Below are 21082 nucleotides of genomic sequence, written 5' to 3' on the forward strand. Positions count from 1 at the left end.
CCTTCTGCCAGAAGGAGGGGGGGGGAATAGGGCAGAAGAGGGAGGGGAGGTGGGAAAGGGAGGATACAGCGAGTGGATAACAGTTGGAATGTAGTATGAATACATTATAATAAATTAAAAAGTTGGATTAGGGCTGCAGAGATGGCTCAGGGTAAGAGTGCTCGCTGCTCTAGTAGAGGACCAAGAAGCTCGGTTCCCGGCACCTGTGTCAGGAAACCTCATAGTGGCCTGTCATTCCTGCTCCAGGAGATCCGATGCCCTCTGCTGGCCTCTGTAGGCATGCACATACACCACACACACACACACACACACACACACACACACACACACACAGAACATTTTAAAGTTTGGCTGGTTTTACATACACATGCTATTTCTGGAATAATAGTAAGTACAGCTGATGTTTAAAAAGTGGAGGTAGGAGACTTTTTAAACAAGCGTCACATTAAGTCTCTGTGAGCCCCCATGGGTCCAGGTTAGTTTACTCTGTAGGTCTTCTTGTGGTGTCCTTGACTTCTTTGGCTCTTTCAACCCCTTTTCCCCTTCTTCTATAAGGTTCTCCGAGCTCTGCCTGATGTTCAGCTGTGGATCTCTACAGCTGTTTTCATTAGCTGCTGAGTAAAGCCTCTCAGCTGACTGCTATGCTAGCCTCCTGTCTGCAAGTACACCAACCAGAGAGCACATTCAGAGGATGGAGCTAGCTCCTCTCCCCCCGCCACTATATGTAACAGATGTACAGCATGGTCCTCATGTGGGACCTCTGACAGCAGGAGCAGGGGCTGCCGCTGACTCTCTTGTCTGCCATTGGACCACCTTCTCTAGCCTCCACAGAAGATGTGCTTAGTCCTACTTGATATGCCAAGGTGAGTTGATGCCCATGGGAGGTCTCCCCTTCTCTGAGAAGAAAGGGAGGGGTCATGGGAGGTGAGAGGGAAGTACTGGGAGAAGAGAAGGAGGGGAAGCTCCTACTGGTATGTAAACTAGAATAATCCATTAACTGGGGCTGGAGAGATGGCTCAGAGGTTAAGAGCACTGACTGTGCTTCCAAAGGTCGTGAGTTCAATTCCCAGCAACCATGGTAGCTCATGACCATCTATAATGAGATCTGATGCCCTCTTCTGGCCTGCAGGTGTACATGCAGGCAGAGCACTGTATACAAAATGAATAAATAAATTATTATAAACAAGAATACATTAATCAATGAAGGAAAAAAAGCATCAAGCTAATCTGAGGTGAGATGAAAGCCTCAGTTCCCACTGGATGACATATTAGTGTACTGTATCCCTTTACAGTGACATGGGGCAGAGGGAAGAATCTACAAGTTGACTTTTTGAAGGAAGGAATGCAAGGCAGACACCAAGGCCACCTGAGATCCAGAAGGAGCGGTGAAGAACAGACAAGAGTGCCAGTCCTGGCCCCGTGTGGCTACCTTCACTGTCAACCCAAGCAGGCTGGGAGGACTTTGTTTTGGAAACAGACTTCGAGGTTGGGGGGGGGGTGGTCAGCTTTGCCATTTGTCTTACTCTGAAAAGGTCTCCCTGGATCCCTGACCCTAACTGACATCTCCTAAATCCTCCGTGCTTCCCTCCAGCCCTTGCGACCTCAGTCTCCCTCATGAGCACACACCAAGCTCATTCCCGCCTTGGTGTTGTACACTGGCTGTTGGTTCTTCTGGGAATGTCGCTGTCCTTCCACTGTTTGTCTGGTTCTTTGTTAAAATCTGAGCCCACGTGTCTCCTATTTTCTGACCTTCTGGAAATAAGGACCCAAGTCCTCTCACAATGCCTCACTGCCCATTCTCACGCTTAGCGCAGATGATTTCTTGTCACCTCGTTTCTGCTTCCCCCTTGGGGTATCCATGCACACTGAGCTGGACTGGAGGGAGGGAAGCTTAGCCAGGCTCGAGTGAGTGCGGCGCTGGATCTCTGTTGGAGGTGGGTTCAAGAGAAACAGATTTCTTGGGAGATAGCTTCAGTGAGACAGCTTGTTTAATTGGGGGTGGGGTCTATTAAACCCTTGAGGGGTGAGTGTGGGCTATCGGGGTGAGTGTACATCATTGGCCTGGGCCAGGGTGCTGAGGATGTCTCATTTGCATAAGGAGGAATTCTGGATGCTGCTGGACATTACCTTTTAAGGGGAAAGGAAGTTTTACCTGGCTGCCAGGCTACTTGACCTCCTCAGTGGGGGCAAGGTTGGGGTGCACCGGAAATGCAGACATGGGACAGGAAGAGAGTGGTCTTACTCCCGGAGGTCACAGGATGAGATTTCCAGGGGTTTGGACACATCTCAAGCCCACTCTTGCTCCGAAGTGCCTCCCAAGCCCACAACTTCTTACTCTTATAGTCTAGGTGTGTCTTACATTAGAACAAAGCCCGCAGATAGTCAGTGTTCAAGTTATTTATTGGCTGACTGATCCCCTACCAAGAAAGACCCTGAAGCGACACGTATTTTAATGCTTTTATTCTAAAAAGATCACAAATTTTAATTTCGGGTTAATATTTTAGTCTTAAAAAATTAACAAAGGAAAACGGCTTTTGAGGTTTGTTCTTTTATCTACAAATGCATTCCTGTTTTCCAGATAATTCATGCAAAATTATATGGAGTGATACTCAACGAAAGAATTTTTTCCTTAAAGCAGTAATAATTGGTTTCTATTTGACTTAAAGTGGTCTGACCCCAAATCCCATCTCGAGAGAGTCCTGAAAAGATCATGAGGCCATAGACAAAGTTTATTTGGAAACATAGTTTAAAACGGCACAAAGGTAAATACAGGTTAATAATGTGAAAAAGGAAGGCATGCCTTCGATAAAGCATAAACACACGACCCTAGGCTCAGTCTTTTCAAATTGTAAGTCATCTGAGTCAGTCAATTAACACGTCAGTAGGGTAAGTGGTTATTTATTTATTTTTTTTATGTAATAGTTCTATCTTGAAAGACAATGGAGAGAAAGACTACAGTGGAGGCGTACTGCGTGGCAGGGCAGGCTGTGTGTTATTCACTATGCCACAGAAATATTATCTCATAAAAGTGCCAATAACATTCAAGTCCCCCATTGCCATTAATCGACTATGCCCACTTAATTTGGGGTCGGTATTAATTTAGAGATTCAGTGTAAACATTTAAAGTTACGTTTTTCTGTTATCTACGTCAGCCTGACAACGAACCCCCAGGTCTGAAGCGCTGAGCACAGTAAGGGGGCATGAGAGCACGGTCCCTAAAACACAGTTCTTAGCTTCGAATAGACAGGCGGTCGTCACAGATATACAAAATAGATAGAAACGTCTCTAAGTAGGAAATGCTTCTTGTAGCTTGTAAAAAGTTTTACCGAAGTAATCAGTTATTTTTTTTTCCCAACGGATGTAAACAAATTTGGGTAATAAAGTGAGGAGGTCAGATGACATACAGGAAAAGGAGAGGCTTTGATAAATTAGGCATGCGGTATGTCCTTTGACGGATGGTAACATAGCAGGTCACGAACACACTGATCACATGACACAAATCAGATGGCGGGTGTCCAAGTTATCTCCTGTGTGCGTGTCACCTCCCTCTCCCATCAATTCAAAGGAAAAAAACCATAAATCAAAGCTGAGGCCAAAGATGCACGTTGTACCATTTCTCAAGACTGTCCCTATGTCTCTCAGAGGGATGCTCAGCTATTCCCTCTCTTGTTCAGGAGGCCTGGAGGCTGGAGCACTCTTCTCCAGACCATCTGATGTGATGTTCCTGCAGCAATCGCAGTGCGCATGTGTAGTGTGAGAGACGATTAAGCCTCACACTTTGATTCCTATTGCTTTCCTCTGATCGTTCACTCTCTCCACACCATGGTCTTTCTGTATGTGGGGGAAGGAAGTTTAGACTGTGGGGCTGGCTGTGGGAGGGCATGGGGCTTTATGAAAGGGTGAAAAAGCTGTTCTTTACATATGACCTAATAGTCTGTTTTTGTTTTTGTTTTTTTTTTGAGACAGGGTCTCACATAGCACAGGCTGAACTCTGTATGGCCAAGGAGGACCTGGAATTTCTGGTCTTCCTGCCTTTGCCTCCCACTTGCTGGGATTACAGATGTATGCCATGGTGCCCAGTTGAATGCCATGTGGGAAGCAAGCACTACACCACGGCAGCTCTGCTCCCAGCACCAGCCTCACTGAACTGAGCTTTAATCTCTCCTTCCCCAGCCTTTTTGTTAAGCTTGGGTTACAGAAAAAGGCAGAAAGACGACATTTTCATTGGCTACAAAAATCATCTCCCCTGCATGAATGTAAGTGTTTTTGGTCTGGTTGATCAAATATAGTTTTTGAAGGGAGAGAGAGCTTGACCTTGCAAGTAAAGCAACACTGTACGGTCTACCCTGTGACATACCACCCTAACAGGAAACTGGGGGCCCACGTCCAGTTTGCCTCAGGGCACTCTCTGTGTATGTGACATCACTTTAACCTTCTCATATAAATGTCAAATGTTTTCTATTTCCCCCTAAACTTTCAGAGAAGAAAACTTGAAATACGTCATCAAGAACTTAGAGCTCAAAGCTTCTCGCGCAGGGACAGTTGTGTGACCTTGTCACAGTCTTAGCTCTGTTGAGCATCTAATGGGGTTTTACAGGGCCAATGTCTATACCTGGGTCCCTCAGAGATGGACTTGGGACTGGCAGTCACAGTGTATGAACTGACCTGTGAGCACTGGGCAATGCCAACGTGATAGCAGGACAACAATTTAAGGAATGACATGGAAAAAGAGAACAGAAAAGACAGGAATGTTAGGAAGTGCTTGCTTGTTGAGAGGCTGGCCTATGACGACAGTCATGCATGGGTGAATGGGCCAGTTTACATTCAGTGAAGGTATCCTGCATGCTTTGGTTAATAGTCATAGGCAGATTTGTAAGTACTGATGCATGCAATAGTTTTGTACCTGAGGTTATATGTTTTGCTTTTTAAAAATTGCCTTTTTACAAACTTTATACCAGAGCTGATCAAGGAACACTCTTTAAAAATATATGCATCTACTTCTTAGTTCAAAACAGCTTAATTCAGCCAGTCCTATAAACAGTAAGATGTGTAGGGCAGGAACATCTGCATAGGGACCCAGTTTGAAGCTATGTTACAAGGGTAAAGTCATGGGTATTGCCTGTGTATTCATTTCCAAAATAAGAGGTTTCAGAAAGATGGCACACGAATTAAATCTTCCAAATACCTGGTTTATAGAATGCTTCTAGAAGCATCTTAGGGTAGGGAAAAAAAACCATTACCATTATCACAAGACTAATGTAAGTGAAAGTCAACCTCGTGGAAGCAATTTGGAGACAAATGAGGAGTGGTCATCCTCTCTTGTCTGGTTTTTGCAGGAGGACACAGATAAACATCACTGTAAGAGGTTTGGGAACTGTGAGGTGAAATATAACCGCAGTCTAGTGTTGCCCGCATGGTGGGAATGTGCCAGAACTATTTATCTATAAAAGAATTTGGATATTGATCTGAATCAACATAATCTCTCAACGTAAGTGAAAATGGCATACAATTCTGAGAGCGCGTGTTCTGGGCGTTCCTCCCCAGTTCTGGCAGGAATCAGACTGGCTGAGAAAGTGCACTTCATGTCTGTTATTACAATTTCCGGTTGGGAGGGATGTCAGGATGAGGCGTAGAGGATGCAGGATTATGGAGACTGGCTTGGCTAGAAGGTCCTTTACTTCTCATCTCTACAGATCTCCTATAGCCCAAGATGACCTTAAGGCCCTGGCCTTCCCGCTTCCAATTCCCAAGTGCTGGGATTACGGGTGTGCACCACTACGGCCAGTGGTGTGGAGCTGTGTACACAGTACCCACTGAGCTACGTCCCTGGCCCCGCTGTACTTTGCCGCTTCTTTGCATAGAGATGTCTTGTCGAAACTTGTAACATTTCGAAACTCAGGGGTGATGGGTGGCTTTTCTCTGCCTTTTTACCTGATTCACTGGAAGCCACCGAGTGGACACTGAGTGAATGAACGCCATCCTCAGGCTCCTCTCCGGGGCCTCAAAAGAATGCCCTATTCTTTCATATGGAAAGAGAAAAGGCAATTTCTTGTCACAAAGGTAAAAAGCTCCACAACGGTCTGTATTTAAAAAGCACACAGCAAAAGGATGCAGGAAGGAAGAGACGGAAGGCTCAGGGCTTAGTGTCTGCTGCGGCTCTATTGATACAACGTTTTACTTTTTAGTTATTGGTTTTTTTTTACTTACTATCATCATGTTAGCATCGAAAAATCACAACTCTTTCCCTCTTAGGCAGTAATTTTGAACTTCCTGACAGGCGGTAGCCTGTAAAAATCTTGATTGTGATGGACGGAACTGATAGAGTGGAAAAAGTCCTGCCAAATGTCCTACAAATTGTTACAAAATGGTGAAGTGGAAAATTGTCACCTGTCCCCTAAATTAACTCCACGGGATCTGAAGTTACTTGGCATTCCAACGGCGAGGTAAACCTGGGCCATAATCTTTGACACTACTGAGCAACAATCAAATGCCATCAAGCTGCCTGCATTTGTACTAGCGGGGCTGCGACTGAGCCTCAGTGTGAAATAGTAACAAGGCTGAGGGTGTGGTGGGTCAATATCCTGACAAGATCGGGTGCCACTGAGCGCCCACGAGAGCATCATGGGCAGGACGGTCATGAAGACAGCTTTGAACCGTTTCTGCACAGCCTTGGAAGGGCTGCTGAGGAATTCAAATCAGGTGGTCAGTAGGTGACAGTTGGAGTGAGGAGGAAGGAGGAATTGTCACCACACCATCAGCGACGTCCAAGCAGGCCATGCCACTGTCTGCAGTCTGGCCTGAAGACGTCTTCCCAATCTGTCGCTAACAATTTAAAAAATTATGCTCTTCTTGGCTACTTAGACTATTAGAAAGCATGTGAGTTGTCTCCGTGTCCAGGAGTGGATGCCCTCATGCCTCTGTGTCCTGCTCCCAAGCTGGTGACACTGCTCTGGCACAGGGAGCCTCTTGCCACTAAAGTGGCCTTATCACCTTGCCCTTATAGCCAGGAAGCTTGTGTGATGCACCGCTAAGCCTCAAGGGATTGTAGCCACCTGTGGACTTCAGGTCTCCTCACAATCCGGGGAACTCCACAGTAAAAGAGGGTTCAGCCAGCCTCTGGGCACATTTACAATCAGTAGTGGATGAGTCCACAGTTGGTAAATCTGCTTTGACCCAAACTATAGTTTTTGGTAACTACAGTTGTTAGTGGAGTGAGTAATTAGCAAGCTATGAGCATGATCAGACTACTTTCAGGAAGATTTGGAGGCAGGAAGGGCAGAAAGTGAAGAACAGGACAATTTATTAGAATTAGAGCTGAGCAAAATGGTACCTTGGTTAGTGTTTTGTCAACATGTTTCTAGTTCTTTATAAGTGTGTCTTTTGAAATAACCACCAAGCGCCAAACACCCACAAAGTAATCTGAAGAAATACATTTAAGGTCAACAATTAAGTAAGATGCCTTGGCCCGTGGAGAAGGCCTGTTCTCGATGAGTGTTTAACATAGAGCCGAAAGGGTGCGTGCCTCTTTGAGATGCCACTCTGTGTGGCTTGGTTACAAAGTGACCTTCTGTCCCTCACAATGATATGGACAGTGTGGGTTAGTATGGGACTCAGGAAATGCATCAACTTTAGGAAAAATGTATTCATCTCGCTTAAGAAAAATCATTTAAAATAGTAACAGTTTAAAAGAAGTATCATTGTGCAAGGCAGTTAGAAAGCCAGGAAAACAGGATATGAAAACAAGTTAACACAAACTCATTAGAAAAACACAGAACTGCCAAGCTTCCTTCTGTAGGGAGAAAGCAGAGGCAGAGTTTTGCTCGCCACTGAGATCCATAGAGTCCCAGAAACCACGCAAAGAAACTGGGTTTAACATATTTACCTTCTATGCCAACACACCTTCAAAACCCTACGCTAAGAAAAACTATTCTTAGATTTTTTTTTTAAAAATTTGGTCCACTGAACTAACAAATCTGAGTTCTCAAATCTTTCAATCCCCCCGCCCTCCCCCCCTACAAGTTAGAAACTGGAGCAGCAAGGCAGAAGCCTGGCAAGGCATAAATAAGATATTAAAGTGCTTATGTACAATCCTACAAAGGATTTCATTGGGAACAGCAAAAACTTCTAGTGCAAAAACTGCTTTTGCCAGCAAAGCTCTCTCTCTCTCTCTCTGGAAACAAAGGCTTACGCGTACAGTAAAAGTTAAACTGGGAGGAAGGGGGCAGCAGTGCCTGCCTTTAGTCAGGATGGATGTGTGCATGTGCCAAGGACTCAAGCTATGTTCAGTCTCGCAAAAGGGGGAGACCACTTAGAGAGAGCCTGAGTTCATCAACTGTGGACACATTACCTGATGAACATTCCTCAGATGTGCCGCCAGCTGTAACACGAATGGCATAACTCAAAGTCCACTTGCAACCAGGGAGAGTACACACAGTTACCTTTATTCGTCCTGAGAATCTCCGTTCTTCTCTTGAACCCGACTTTGTGCTTTTGGGTCTGAACAGAGACTGGGCATTGTCTGTAGGAATCAGTTCCCCTGGGTTGTATGACCATGGCCTTTGATTCTCTGCTTTATCCTTTAAAAAACTGGTTTTTTTTTTTTGGAAATTCATAATAAAATAGTTTCGTCCCTTTTCAGTATAATAACACAGATGAGGGATTATTATCTTTATTTATTTTTTTTTCCTTTTCCTTCAAGGATCCAAGTTGAAAGCTCTCAGGAGGACATCCAGGTCCCCAAGGTTGGCTGCCTGGAAGAGTTCTGGCTGGTCCATCAGCGACAGTGCGATCCGGAGGGCGGCCCAGATGTTCCCCGAGATGGCTGGGTGAGGGACTTGCTGCTGGTTCCTGCTCTTCCTTTGCAAACTGAGGGCAGTGAGAAAATTGCTGACCGCTTCTCTAAAAGGCGAGAAAGGCACATCTTAACACACTGTGAGTCCCAGAGTCAGCTAGGAAAACAAAGACACATTTGAAGTTGCTTCTGTGTGGAACCCTAGGTTTCTCCATGGCTCCTGGGCTCCTGGGCACGACTTTCAAGTGCTCTAGTTATTCTCTTGTGAGCAGCTATTGTTAAATATAGTGGGCCAGAAAGAGGAAAGAAAAGTCAATCTTACATCTGGAGTGGAGATGAGGGGGCGAATACAACCACTGCTAAGTCAATGCATTGTTCCTGCTCCAGGAATGTCCTGGAGAGGTGATCCGTGTGTAAGCTGCCTATAGGAAAAACAAATGTCCCATCCCTCAAAAGTGAAGCAGTCTAGAGTTGCCTGGTAGTGACAGAAGTACGGGATTGAGGTTCGTTATTACACCACCAGGCTTAGCCTCAGCTGTTGAGCTATAGGCCGATTTCTTTGCTGTGGCTCAGTCCCTAAGTGAATAATAGGGATAGTAGAAATCACTTTAGAATTCTCCTGTGAAGTGCCCTGGAGCTAATTTATGTAAAAGCTCTTATGGTTGAGATCAGTTGTTCTCAGAGTGTGGTCTGGGGAGCCTGGGGCTTGTGTCATCATAAAACTGAGGAGCATTTGACCTTTTCACTTTCACCTCCTCACCTGCTCACCTCCTCACCTGCTCACCTCACCTGCTCACCTCACCTGCTCACCTCCTCACTTGCTCACCTCACCTGCTCACCTCCTCACCTGCTCACCTCCTCACCTGCTCACCTCACCTGTTCACCTCACCTGCTCACCTCCTCACTTGCTCACCTCACCTGCTCATCTCCTCACCTGCTCACTTCACCTGCTCACCTCCTCACCTGCTCACCTCACCTGTTCACCTCACCTGCTCACCTCCTCACCTGCTCACCCAACAGACAGGATTCAGAGGCAGAAAGAAACTGCGTCCAGTATGCAAGCTATTGAAGGAATTTCCCAAAGCATGACACAGTGCCACTCTTCTCTCCCAGCACAGGGTTTGGGAAATGATTATTTTCTTGTAACGCATGCTATTTCTGTTGATAGGCAATGCTCTGTTACTTTTCAATGCATCTTTTACACTGCTCTAATTTAATTTCTGATAAGTAAAACTCACACTGTCCAAAGGCCTTGGCAATGTTGTCATTTGCAGGAAGTGTAAAGGGACCAGCTGAGCTTCAGGCTGGTCAAGGGCTTTGCAGCTTTTTGGGTCCATGGCCATGCCAGAAAAATTTAAACAACCCATCCTTTAAAAATTTCCCTCCCTAACTTTATTGCACATAAAACAATAAACCGACCATTTTTTTCTTCCCCCAACTAATTCTAGCTGTACATCAGGCTTAGAAAAACTGCATTTTTAGTTCTGCTTTGCCAAACAGTGGACCCGGAACCTTCCAAGGCTCTTTTACCAGATCCCCTTGCCTTTATCCTCTTCGGTTCATTTTCCCTTAAGTGGAAAAATTAAAGGGTGGACCCTTCACAGTTCACACAGAGTTCCATGGGTGTCGGGTCCCCATGTAACTTGGCTGAACTCAAGCATAGGTCACCTGTAGGCGCCCAGATTGATGCAGCTGATCCCCAGGTTGTATCTGGACCGGATGAAACCTGGCTGGATCTCCAGTGCTCTCGTGTAGGCCTCCACAGCTTCTTCACTGCGGTCTCCGTTTGCCAAGGTTGCCCCAAGGCGGTTCCACAGGGAGTAATCCTTATGACAAAGACCAGAGCACTTTAACACCCAGCGACAGTGGCAGAGCTCCCACAACCCCCTGCAGGCGAAGCAAGATGGGCGAACGCTCGCTTATTCACAGTGCCTGTGAACAGGGCCTGTCATGAGTTAAATTATTAAAAATTCTCTCTCGTTAACTTGGTGAAAAGGGCTTTTATTCCTCAAAGAGTAGTGGTCATTTGATATCTTGTAATTAACCTTTCCATTTTAGGCATTTTGACATGGACAGCCGCAGTGGTATATAAAGTGAAATTGACTGTGGCAGAGGTAAAAATGCATAAGGAACGCACAGAGGATTACCCATGAAACCCAGCTTGTCATCCCCTGCCAGGGTTTTTAAAAATTATTTTATTATTTTTATTTTTTGCCATGCTGGGATTCCTTACCTCTGGCCGAACCGTTAAGGCAGCATTAAATGCGTCGATTGCTCTGTTGAACTCCCCACTCAGGTGGAATAGAACTCCCAGCCCCGTCTGCAGGTCTGGGTCAATCATATCACCATTTTGGTGGGCAGCTTCCAGGTATAATTCCTTCACTCCTTCCAGAACAGAGCTAGGAAAGAAGAATCTGAGTCAGTGCCCAGGAAGTCAGAGCCCCTGGAGCCGAAGTTACAGGTGCTTGTGTGGTATTTGATATGGCTGATGGGAACTGAACCTGGGCCCTTTGGAAGACAACTATTGTCTCGTAAATGCTAAGCCGCCCCAGATTGAGAAGTTTTCCTTAAGACAGTTTAGGGCTGGATGACAGCTCAGTGGCTGGGAGAGTACTTATTGCTGTTGTGGAAGACCTGGGTTTGATTCCCAGCACCCACATCGTGACCAATAGTCTGTAACTCCAGGGATCAACATCTTCTTGCCTTTGTAGGCACCAGGCATGCCCAGGATTCACAGGCAAAATGCTCATGCATAAACACTTAAAAAATAAGGCATATAGATATGAGCTTAATGAGAGGACTATTAATACTGAGTTATAAAAACAACACGGTCACTTGTCATGAGTATGCAACAGAGCACACATACAAGCCGTGCTAACTAAGGTTCTCATGGGGAGAGCACTGTGGAGCCTGTGCTTGCCAGGGTTTGATACTTGAAGCTGAGCTGACCAAAGATTCAATGAGAAGGAGCTAGCATTGGGATCTATTGCTAAAAATTTTAGAAAGCAGATTCCCTATAACAAGAGACTTAGGGTTAGTCAACCATAGTTCTTAACAAGAGACTTAGGGTTAGTCAACCGTAGTTCTCGGAATACTGGCATTAGTTCCAAAGCGCTTGGCCTTGAAGTACAGTAATTGGGAAAACGTCTGTGAATGGCCACAATGCTGGTCATTTTATCTAACGGACAGCTTCTGGGGTTTAGATAACACCAGCCTGCAGTGCTATAGAAAGGTGGTAGAACCTTTGTAAAGTGGGGCCTGATGGAAGGAAGTCAGGTCATGGAAACAGGCCTTGGAGGAGCTATGGGGAACCTTGGCGTTCCTCTTGCTCCCCAGCCACCATGAGGCAAGCTCAACCTCGTACCTTCACTTTGATTATCATCCCATTACTGTTCTCCAAAACAATAGGCTAACTGACCATTGTCTAACCCTGTCCCACTGTGAGCTAAAATAAACCTTTCCTCTTTACAAGATGTTTAACCTCAGGTGTTTTGTCACAGTCACAGAGGGATTCTGCATAGAATGAGGACAACCTGTCTACTGGGGACTTAGACATCCGCCGGCTGAGGCCTGGAGAGCCTTTCTTGTTCTTCACAAGGTACTTGTACTTTGCGTTCTGCCTGATCCAGTTCTTCAGCGCCTCACAGGCGTCCTGCTGGTGGCCAGTGTTGGTGTAACTCACAGCCAAGGCCATCAGGGCTTTCAGGTTGTTGGGCTGCAACTCCAGGCACCTCGAGAGAAGGCAAAACACCAACAGTCGCAGACAGCCGTGTTACGCAGCCGCGAAAGCTTTAGTAATTAACAATCGCAGAAGTAAAACTCATGTATGTCAAGTTCCTGAAAAGTACTTTATTTCTTCAAATGAAAACTCAGATCAGAGAGTGTTTTTTAAAAAGGAGGTTAAAACATCCTCGGGACAGCTGGCCTTTTGTTTTAAAAATACTTATTTTATGTGTATGAGTGTTTTGCCTACAGGTGTACCTGTGTACTATGTTTGAGCCTGGTGCCCATGGAACGCCGAAGAGGGCTCTGGATCCACTGGAGACAGGGTCACAGCTGGCTGTGAACTACCATGTGTGTGCTGGGAGCTGAACCAGAGTCCTCGCTAACAGCAGCCAGTGCTGTTAAACATGGAGCCCATTTTTTTTTTTTGCAGTCCTGATTTTGATAAACTTTTCTAAAGCCGGGCAGTGCGGCCGCCATATGGTATAAAGATAATATTATTTAAATGTGGTGGCTGCTATCTTAACTCCCCTAAATTGAATTTGAACAACATTTTGATGCCCCAAGATGAAAGGCTCTGTGGCGTTTTGAAAAAAAAAAAAGTGATATCTTTGTTTCCCTTCTCCTGGTCGCTAGCAGAACTTTCCCAATTTCAAAGTGCAAAGCAGGGACTTTGCACTACACACATCCAAGCCCTGGGGGCTGCAGCGGGGCCTTGGGTGGGAAGGTCTGAGACGCTCACAGAGAATGGAGACGCTGGCAGGATCTGCCTAAGACTCGGAGCAGCAAGAGCCTCAGCAACTCAACCGCAGGCTCTCAGAGAGCGCCAGGATCCCCTCGGAGATTTAATGCCCGTCATCCTTTGGGTCCTCAGTCCTAACCAAGTCAATCATTGATTCTGGGAGTGTCTAAGGCATCTTAAATGATAATTCCATTGTGCAATTGCATGCAGGCTTAGGAACAACAGACTCAGAGTGCTCCAGATTTTGCGTCATGGGATGGAGGTTTAAGTCCTGTCTCTGTTGCACATGATCTGTGAGGCCGTGGCCCTTCCCTCATTCCCAGTATCTCTCAGCTACAGGAATTGCTCTCAAGAAAAACACAATGCCCTAGTCAACTCATACCACAAGATACCACAAAGCCCTCAAACTCCACGTACCTAGGAGTCTTCCATCCTAAGATCCCAGAGCTCTAGAATTTACACACATGTAGGTTGTACACACCCATAACGTACATATTTGCATTATACTATGTTAAGTATATGCGTGTATGTATATTCACTTCCTATAGCGTTCCATTAACAGGACGTACAAGAAAGGCACGGAGAGTGCAATTATGTTTGGCAGAAAATGTCAAACATAAATGAGAACTCTCCTCAAGTAAGTGGGAGAATCTACACGCATGCTCTGTTCCTCCATCCTAAGTTATCGCTCCCTGCAGCCAGTAATTTGAACACTTTTCTGCCCCACCCCCTGAGGGGGGGGGGAAACTCTTGAAAGTTGCAAAAGACTAGAGCACTGAAAAGCCTATTGATTCAGTGAGTCTGGCTTCTGATTGTTTTTAACACATACTTTCTTTGGGTCTAGTGAACATGAATTGATATGTTGGTTTGGGAAAATTATCCCATGAGAGCTGCGTGTGGGTGGCAGGCACTTGGCATCCCAGCACATGCCTTGCAAAAATTCTTCCCACTCCACTTCAGGAAGAGCTTGTCCTCCCGGCCCGCCATCTTACACTTAGCTTCATCTACCTCTGGAGGGCGACAATGGCTGCTTGTTCGTTTTCATTCTCTGCCTGGGTGATACCAAGAAACTGCCATGCCTGGAAAACAAGACAAACAAAACAAACAAAATGAAAAAAACCAACCAACCAAACCAACACAAGATAACAAACAAACCAACACAAAACAGACTGTTAGCATCGCAAACTGGAGCAGACTCCCTGCTATTTTAGTTAGTCTAGTGGGGAGGAAACCGAATTACAGAAAGCTACCTGGAAGGCCGCACCAGCCACACTGCCCACTGTACTCCACTGGGATTCCTTACTTTATTTCCTCATCTCTCCACGCGCACCACATAGCTGTCTTCTAAGCTACTGTACTTTCCCCAACACTTCAACATCTTATGCCTGGACTTAGTGCAGTTTTGAGGACACAGTAGATGTCCCATACATATTGGGTGAGCAAATCCAGGGTGATATATAGAGTGACTTGGGACTTAGACAAAAGCTATATTCCTTCTTAAAAACCATGGGCTAAGCCTCCTGTATATTTTCTTTCTTTCTTTTTTAAATAAGGCTATATGATCTCATTATGACGCTATGGTTGGCCTAGACCTATGTAGGCCAGGCTGCCCTTGAACTCACAGAGCTCTGGCCGCCTCTGCTCCATGCCCAGTTTTGGGATTAAAGGTGTGTACCACCCAGCCAGGCTCAGGTTGTGTTTCCTGTCCTCACTTTTTATCTTTAGGGGCTCTGGACCTCAACGGTTAGAAGCTCAGATAGAAAGCAGGTACCACATAGCTTTCACACATCATCAGCCCGATCCAGGTGGATTTCTTTATAAGCCTTGATAAAGATTCACCCTGCAGCTTCTCCTGCCATTCTGACCCCCCTTGGGCACTATCCCAGTTGACAGAGTGACGGGGAAAGCCACCTCAGCGTCTCCAGGGTCCTGAAGAATTGCTGCTTCCATGAACAGGATGGTGACAGGAAGGTCCCCTTCCTTCAGCCTTTTCAAGCCTTCTTCAAACGCTCCAGGCCAGTCCTTGAAGGGATTCTCAGTGTGAAAGTAATATCCCTGTGGCAAAGAAGAGGCTATGACATAAGCTGTCAATGTCTTCCTTCATTTCTACATTCAGTACATCTCTGAACAACTTGTTGCCTCACTGGGGGGAATACAGGTGCCCCTACTGAAAATGCATCTTTTAAAAACATCGGGGAGCTAGGGATACAGGTGCCCCTACTGAAAATGCATCTTTTAAAAACACCGGGGAGCTAGGGATACAGGTGCCCCTACTGAAAATGCATCTTTTAAAAATATTGGGGAGCTAGGGATACAGGTTCCCTTACTGAAAATGCATCTTTTAAAAACATCGGGGAGCTAGGAATACAGGTGCCCCTACTGAAAATGCATCTTTTAAAAACATTGGGGAGCGGGGGATACAGGTGCCCCTACTGAAAATGCATCTTTTAAAAACATCGGGGAGCTAGGGATACAGGTGCCCCTACTGAAAATGCATCTTTTAAAAACATCGGGGAGCTAGGGATACAGGTGCCCCTACTGAAAATGCATCTTTTAAAAATATAGATTTTTTTTTCAGTTCCAAAAATTGGACACAAAATTTGCAAACACTCACCTGGTATTTTCTATGGACATGCAACTTAGACAAAAGGCTCCCACTCAGTCTGGAAACTTAGGCCCTACTTAGTTGTGGACTGTGGTTACCCCAGGACAGTAAAATGATTTAGATAGATATGCTAAATTTATTTACCCAGTGCTGTTGATGGAAATTTTTGTTACTTAAAAAAAAAAAAAGTTGGCTGATACCTGGAATTCTGAACAGTGGAGATAGGCAGGAAAACCCTGTGTTTGGGGCCAGCCTGGGCTACATAGGAAGGAAGGAGGCTCTAGCCTAGCCTGGGCTACATAGGAAGGAAGGAGGCTCTAGCCTAGCCTGGGCTACATAGGAAGGAAGGAGGCTCTAGCCTAGCCTGGGCTACATAGGAAGGAAGGAGGCTCTAGCCTAGCCTGGGCTACATAGGAAGGAAGGAGGCTGTAGCCTAGCTTGGGCTACAAAACAAACCACTATCTCAAAAGTCATTTTTGTGTTAAAATGAAACTGTAGTGGAAAGTTCATGCTCCCAGCTTTGCTTGCATTAGCTCCTTGCTTTAGGCTGGGCTGCTGAAGGAATGCTTCGGGAAAAGGCCGTGTATGATTTTCATACCTTCTGTGTATACTGATTTGCTTTGGGGTTACAATATCACTTGTAATGGTTGAGAATATTATTTGCCACTTATTTGCTGGCACACATTATCATAAAACCCTTTTAACCTGAGTGATAGAAACACACCTGTCGATCATGCTACTATGGTTTAGAGACAGTCAGATGGAGGCTGCATTTTCCAAATGGATCTAAAAGCCAGAAGATCTGACTGGCTCACATGGTGTCGGGCTTAGCCAGGCCTCCACGTGTGGATCCCAGGCTCAGGTCTGGTGACCTGTGGCGTCATGTCTTCCCTACTTAGACTGAATGTTTACTTTGTGGGAAAGGTATTTACTTTTAAAAATAGTTTGTTTTTTAGATCAACCAACCTCTTAGGGGACATAGACCACTGTGAAAGCACATTAAATTGGCACTGTTGCCTGTAGATCCCCTAAAATCAGACTGTATAAAGTATTTGCTCTAACCAGTGCTCACTACATGCTATAAAGTGTTTGCTTGGTACAATTGAGTAAAATGTCAAAAACATTACCCGGGACTGAATGCTATTGAGACTTATTTCATACCCCTAAGCCATGAGGTAAACGTTTATCAATAAACATACGTGCACATGTCTCTGTGTGTACATGTGTATGTATGTGTTCTCATACACGTATGCATGTATGTACACATACAGGCACTTGTGTGTGTGTGTTTTCCTGTATAGGAAACATCTATATCTGCTTTTCAGGGCAATTGTAGTAATCCTAAATTAAATTAATTCTAATTAAATTAAATTCTAAATTAAAACCACTGTTTTTAAAGGCAGAGGTCTCAAGGCAGTTGGGAGTTGGTGGTTCACTGTACCTTCTTATTTGGGGGAGTATCTTTGCGTAACCCTTTGGGCCTGACTTGGGTGCATGGAGAGCATTCTTTGCTCAAGTCTTTGCTGACAGCATGATAGCACTAGAAGATACAGCCGAGCTTCTGAACCGCCTCCTGTGTTCTATATGAGAGGGCAGATGACGGGCAGCGAGCCATCGTGGGGCCAGTCCAGTTCTTGTGCAGCTCTGAAGTGCTGTACCTAACCACAGGGCAGGTGTTGGGCAGGTGGCAAACCGTGGTAACAGTCATAAATGGGGACATTCACTCCAGGTCAGCTACCCTCAGACACAAGAGTTCCCCATTTCTCATCGATTACAGTTGCTTCTAGGTCATATTGAGGCCAAGCTGCCTTTAATTCTTAGGTTTTTCACAAAGTAGTTGCTGACCTGTCTGTAACACGGGCTCTGACGGGTCCGAGGACACTCGTGAGAGGACAGACTGACTGACTTACCTTCTCACTGGCTGAGACGGTGACTTGGTTCTGAGCCTCCTGGTTCTCAGATATCCAGTTTCTCCGGGCCATCTCTTCCCATTCTGCCTGCATCTTATCCCAGAACTCCGTATCTGACTAAGAGACGGAAGAAATAGAGAGGTGGGCTGAAAATCATGCTGTGTTTACATGGTTTATTCCCAGAGATACAGCTTGCCTTGCAGCTCAAATGAGAGGAGGAAGAGGAAGAGAGGGAGGAGAAGGAGGTGGAGGCAGAGGAGGAGGAAGAGGAGGAGGAAGAGGAGGAGGAATATTTAGGTAGGTGACATCTAGCAGCAGGTGGATCTCCTACAGGGTATGCAGTGACTTTCTGTTTGTTCCTTTGAGATGGGGTCTCATGTACTCCAGGCTGGCCACAAACTTGCTATATAACAGGGGATGACTTTGAATTTTTGATCTCTCACAGCCAATTCCAGAAGGTTGAGATTACCTGTGTGCAAAAGGTATGTGGTGCCGTGACCAAACCCAGGCTTCTGTACACTCTAGGCCAGCACTCTACCAACTGAGTGCAGCCCCAGCCCCAGCTGTGATTTTCTCCAGCAGAGAAACAACTACTGACATTATCTCTGTCAGTAAATCAGCTAACCATCCATTACAGCTGCTCCTCAGCTTGTGATGGCGTCATCACCAAAGCAACCCACAGCAAGTTGAAGATGCTGACGAAGTAATGAACCTAACCTACTGAGCCCTGCAGAGTGCTGGGTGCTTACTCTTGTGGTTTTCTGCTGCCTAACATGGTGAGGGGACTCTAGTGCATAGTGACAGCCCAGGTCAAAGGTCAAGGTGCAAAGTTCAATTCATATTGAGTGGATGCCACTTGCACACCATTGTGAAGTTAAAATACCTTAAGTTGAGCTATCCTAAGGCGGGTTTCTCTGCTCTTAAAGACAGCTTCAAATGTGGTAGCAGATGTATTTTAAGAGGGGAGGACCAGCCCTGAGTAGCTCCTAGAATATAAAGAATTGGAACAGCTCTCTTGGGCTGGCTGGGCCCTGGGCACAAACACGGAGAATTGACCTTATCCTGTGCCAAGCACCAGGAGGAGAGGGAGCCCGAGTTTACTGTCCAAGTGGGTGAGGCACATCTGGCCTCCAAGCCCAGGACCATCTGCTGATACCAAGCTCTGGCTCCTGGTGCAGGAGAGGGTGGCCTCGTGTTTGGCGATGCGCCTTCGCCTTTTCTGTGTCAGGGTGACTATGTGTCAGTATATGGTTTCCTTTTAGTTTTTCTATTCATGTCCTGTCAGGGAAGCCCAGCCACTCACCCTCCTACTTCATGAAGGGCAGTGTGGGTTCCTCGACTGAGGCAGAATTCTCTGTGCGAGCAGCCCCTGGCTGGCTTCGATGTTCTAAGCCTGTAGAGAGTACTATAGGTGGACAGAGCACTTGGAAGGATTGAGTCTCTTAAAGGACTTGGGGCGGGGTCACTGAAACAAGAGTGGTACTTCTCAGGGGTAGAGGAAGATGAAGGGAGGGTGGGTTCTGGCTTTCAGGATGCTTGGCGCACCCATCCTGGTAACTTCCTTAGCATACTGACTTCACCTCAGAATCACAAGGAAGGGCAGAAGGGTGCACTGGCTGGAGCCCCGATTCCCACTGGCAGGGAAGCAGAGAAATGCTAAACTTCTGAGCATCACTTGGGCCCTGTGGCTGTTAGCAACGGGAAGAGCTTTGTTCCCTAACATGCTCTAGCTGATTGGGAATCATTTTCTTTTAAACTGTATGAAACAGTAGGATGTACTTCTTGGGCACTTCCGTCTGGGGCTGAGATTCGGGCGTTCCCCCTGTGCACCTCAAATAGCTCCAGAGCCTCAAGTCCATGAGTTGCCAAAGCACCATCACCCTGGCAGAAGGCAAGGTCCTGTTCGCCCTGCTGGCCTGCCTGGGTAGGACCAACCGACAAGAGAGTTCTTCTTCATAGTTGCTTGAATGACCATCACAACCCTCTTTACTGTTTTCTTTAACAGCTTCTCAAAGATGCAGGTTCAATCAGTCTGCAGGAAAGAGGAGTCCACCAAGGGAGTTTTACAGTGTTTTGCTGACTCCCATGGCCTCATCCAGCCACTTGAGAGGTCAGTTATCTTCACATCCTTAGAAAGTCAGCCACACACCCCTCTGAGAGTCCTTGAGAGTTGAAGCACTCTATAATCTGAATGGAAGACAAAGGGCTTCCCTACCGCATATTCCTGGGTCACCTTTCCTGCGTTCTACACCAGAGAAGTACGTGTGGAAATCCTACCTCTGTAGGGAACAGAACTTCCGGTGAGGTGGGGCTGCTAGGCTCCCATTTAATGAGATTCAGCAAGATTTACTGTTTCCACTTAAACTTAAACTAAGTCACAGCAGACTAATTAAGCTCCAGAGCACAGTTTTCATTTAATTACAGAATACTTTTAGCGCCATCAATTTCCACTCAGGCACAGAACCCAGACCTCACTGCTGTAGCTGCAATTAACACAGCTCCCTGCCCCATTCTTAATCAAGTTGAGAGAAGCCTCCAACATATTTGAATTTTAAACATTTTAGACATGACCAAGGGATTTTATTTACTGATGATTTCCTTAGCTGTTCTGGGCTCTTGGTAGACTGTTTTTCAGAATTGATGTGTAACAAGTTAATCTGCTTACACCAAGTAGTGGTTTGAGGAAGGATGGCTCCCATTGGCTCCCATTAATGGTCCCCAGCAGGTGGAAGGATTAGGGGGCGTGGTCTTGTTGGAGGAGGTGTGGCACTGTGAGGTGGACTTTGAGGTAGTTAGTGCTTTCTACCTCCTGCTTGTGGATCAAGATGTGAGCTCTCAGCTACTACTGCTCCAGCGCCACGCCTGCCTACTGCCTTGCTCCCTGCCATGATGGTCATGGAATCTAACCCTGTGAAACTGTGAGCCCCAAACAACCTCTCCTATAAGTTCTCTTGGTTGCAGTATTTTATTACAACAGCTGAAAAGCTACTAGGACACATGAGAAGTGAGTTATTGTCTTGGAACTTTTTTCCATTTTAGCGACAGCCTTCCAATGATGTCAACAGAGCATATTCAAAAGCTAACCTGGGGTGTACAGTACAGTGATTAGGAAAACAACGTTCCTTTCAGACAGACTTTGGGTTAACCCCTTACTGCACATATGACTTCTGTGAGTCCTCTCTGGGTATCGTCTTCCTTAGTCTTGAAGATACAATGGGAATTTGGGCGAATTGTTCTGGTAACAAGATGAGAAAGATGTTTGTGGATGTCAGCCATAAATGTGAAATGTACACCACAGAGCCACCTCCAAG

General features: G+C 45.9%; 1 protein-coding gene across 9 annotated transcripts in view; it reads right to left on the bottom strand.

The window, feature by feature from the left end:
• Positions 1–2445: 2445 nt before the first annotated feature.
• The window catches only part of PEX5L (peroxisomal biogenesis factor 5 like), a 204837-nt gene continuing 186200 nt past the window's right edge, over positions 2446–21082 (bottom strand). For all 9 annotated transcript variants that reach the window (XM_084768496.1, XM_084768495.1, XM_084768493.1 and 6 more), the window contains 7 exons: positions 17772–17888; positions 15168–15311; positions 14265–14335; positions 12325–12522; positions 11025–11190; positions 10460–10617; positions 2446–8898 (listed from right to left, as the gene is read on the bottom strand). In XM_084768496.1, coding sequence (XP_084624622.1) covers positions 8694–8898; positions 10460–10617; positions 11025–11190; positions 12325–12522; positions 14265–14335; positions 15168–15311; positions 17772–17888 — 1059 coding nt within the window. In that variant the 3' untranslated portion in view covers positions 2446–8693. The remainder of the gene's footprint in view (positions 8899–10459; positions 10618–11024; positions 11191–12324; positions 12523–14264; positions 14336–15167; positions 15312–17771; positions 17889–21082) is intronic.

The sequence above is a fragment of the Acomys minous genome (assembly GCF_964271855.1).
Source record: "Acomys minous genome assembly, chromosome: 19".
Lineage (NCBI taxonomy): Eukaryota > Metazoa > Chordata > Mammalia > Rodentia > Muridae > Acomys > Acomys minous.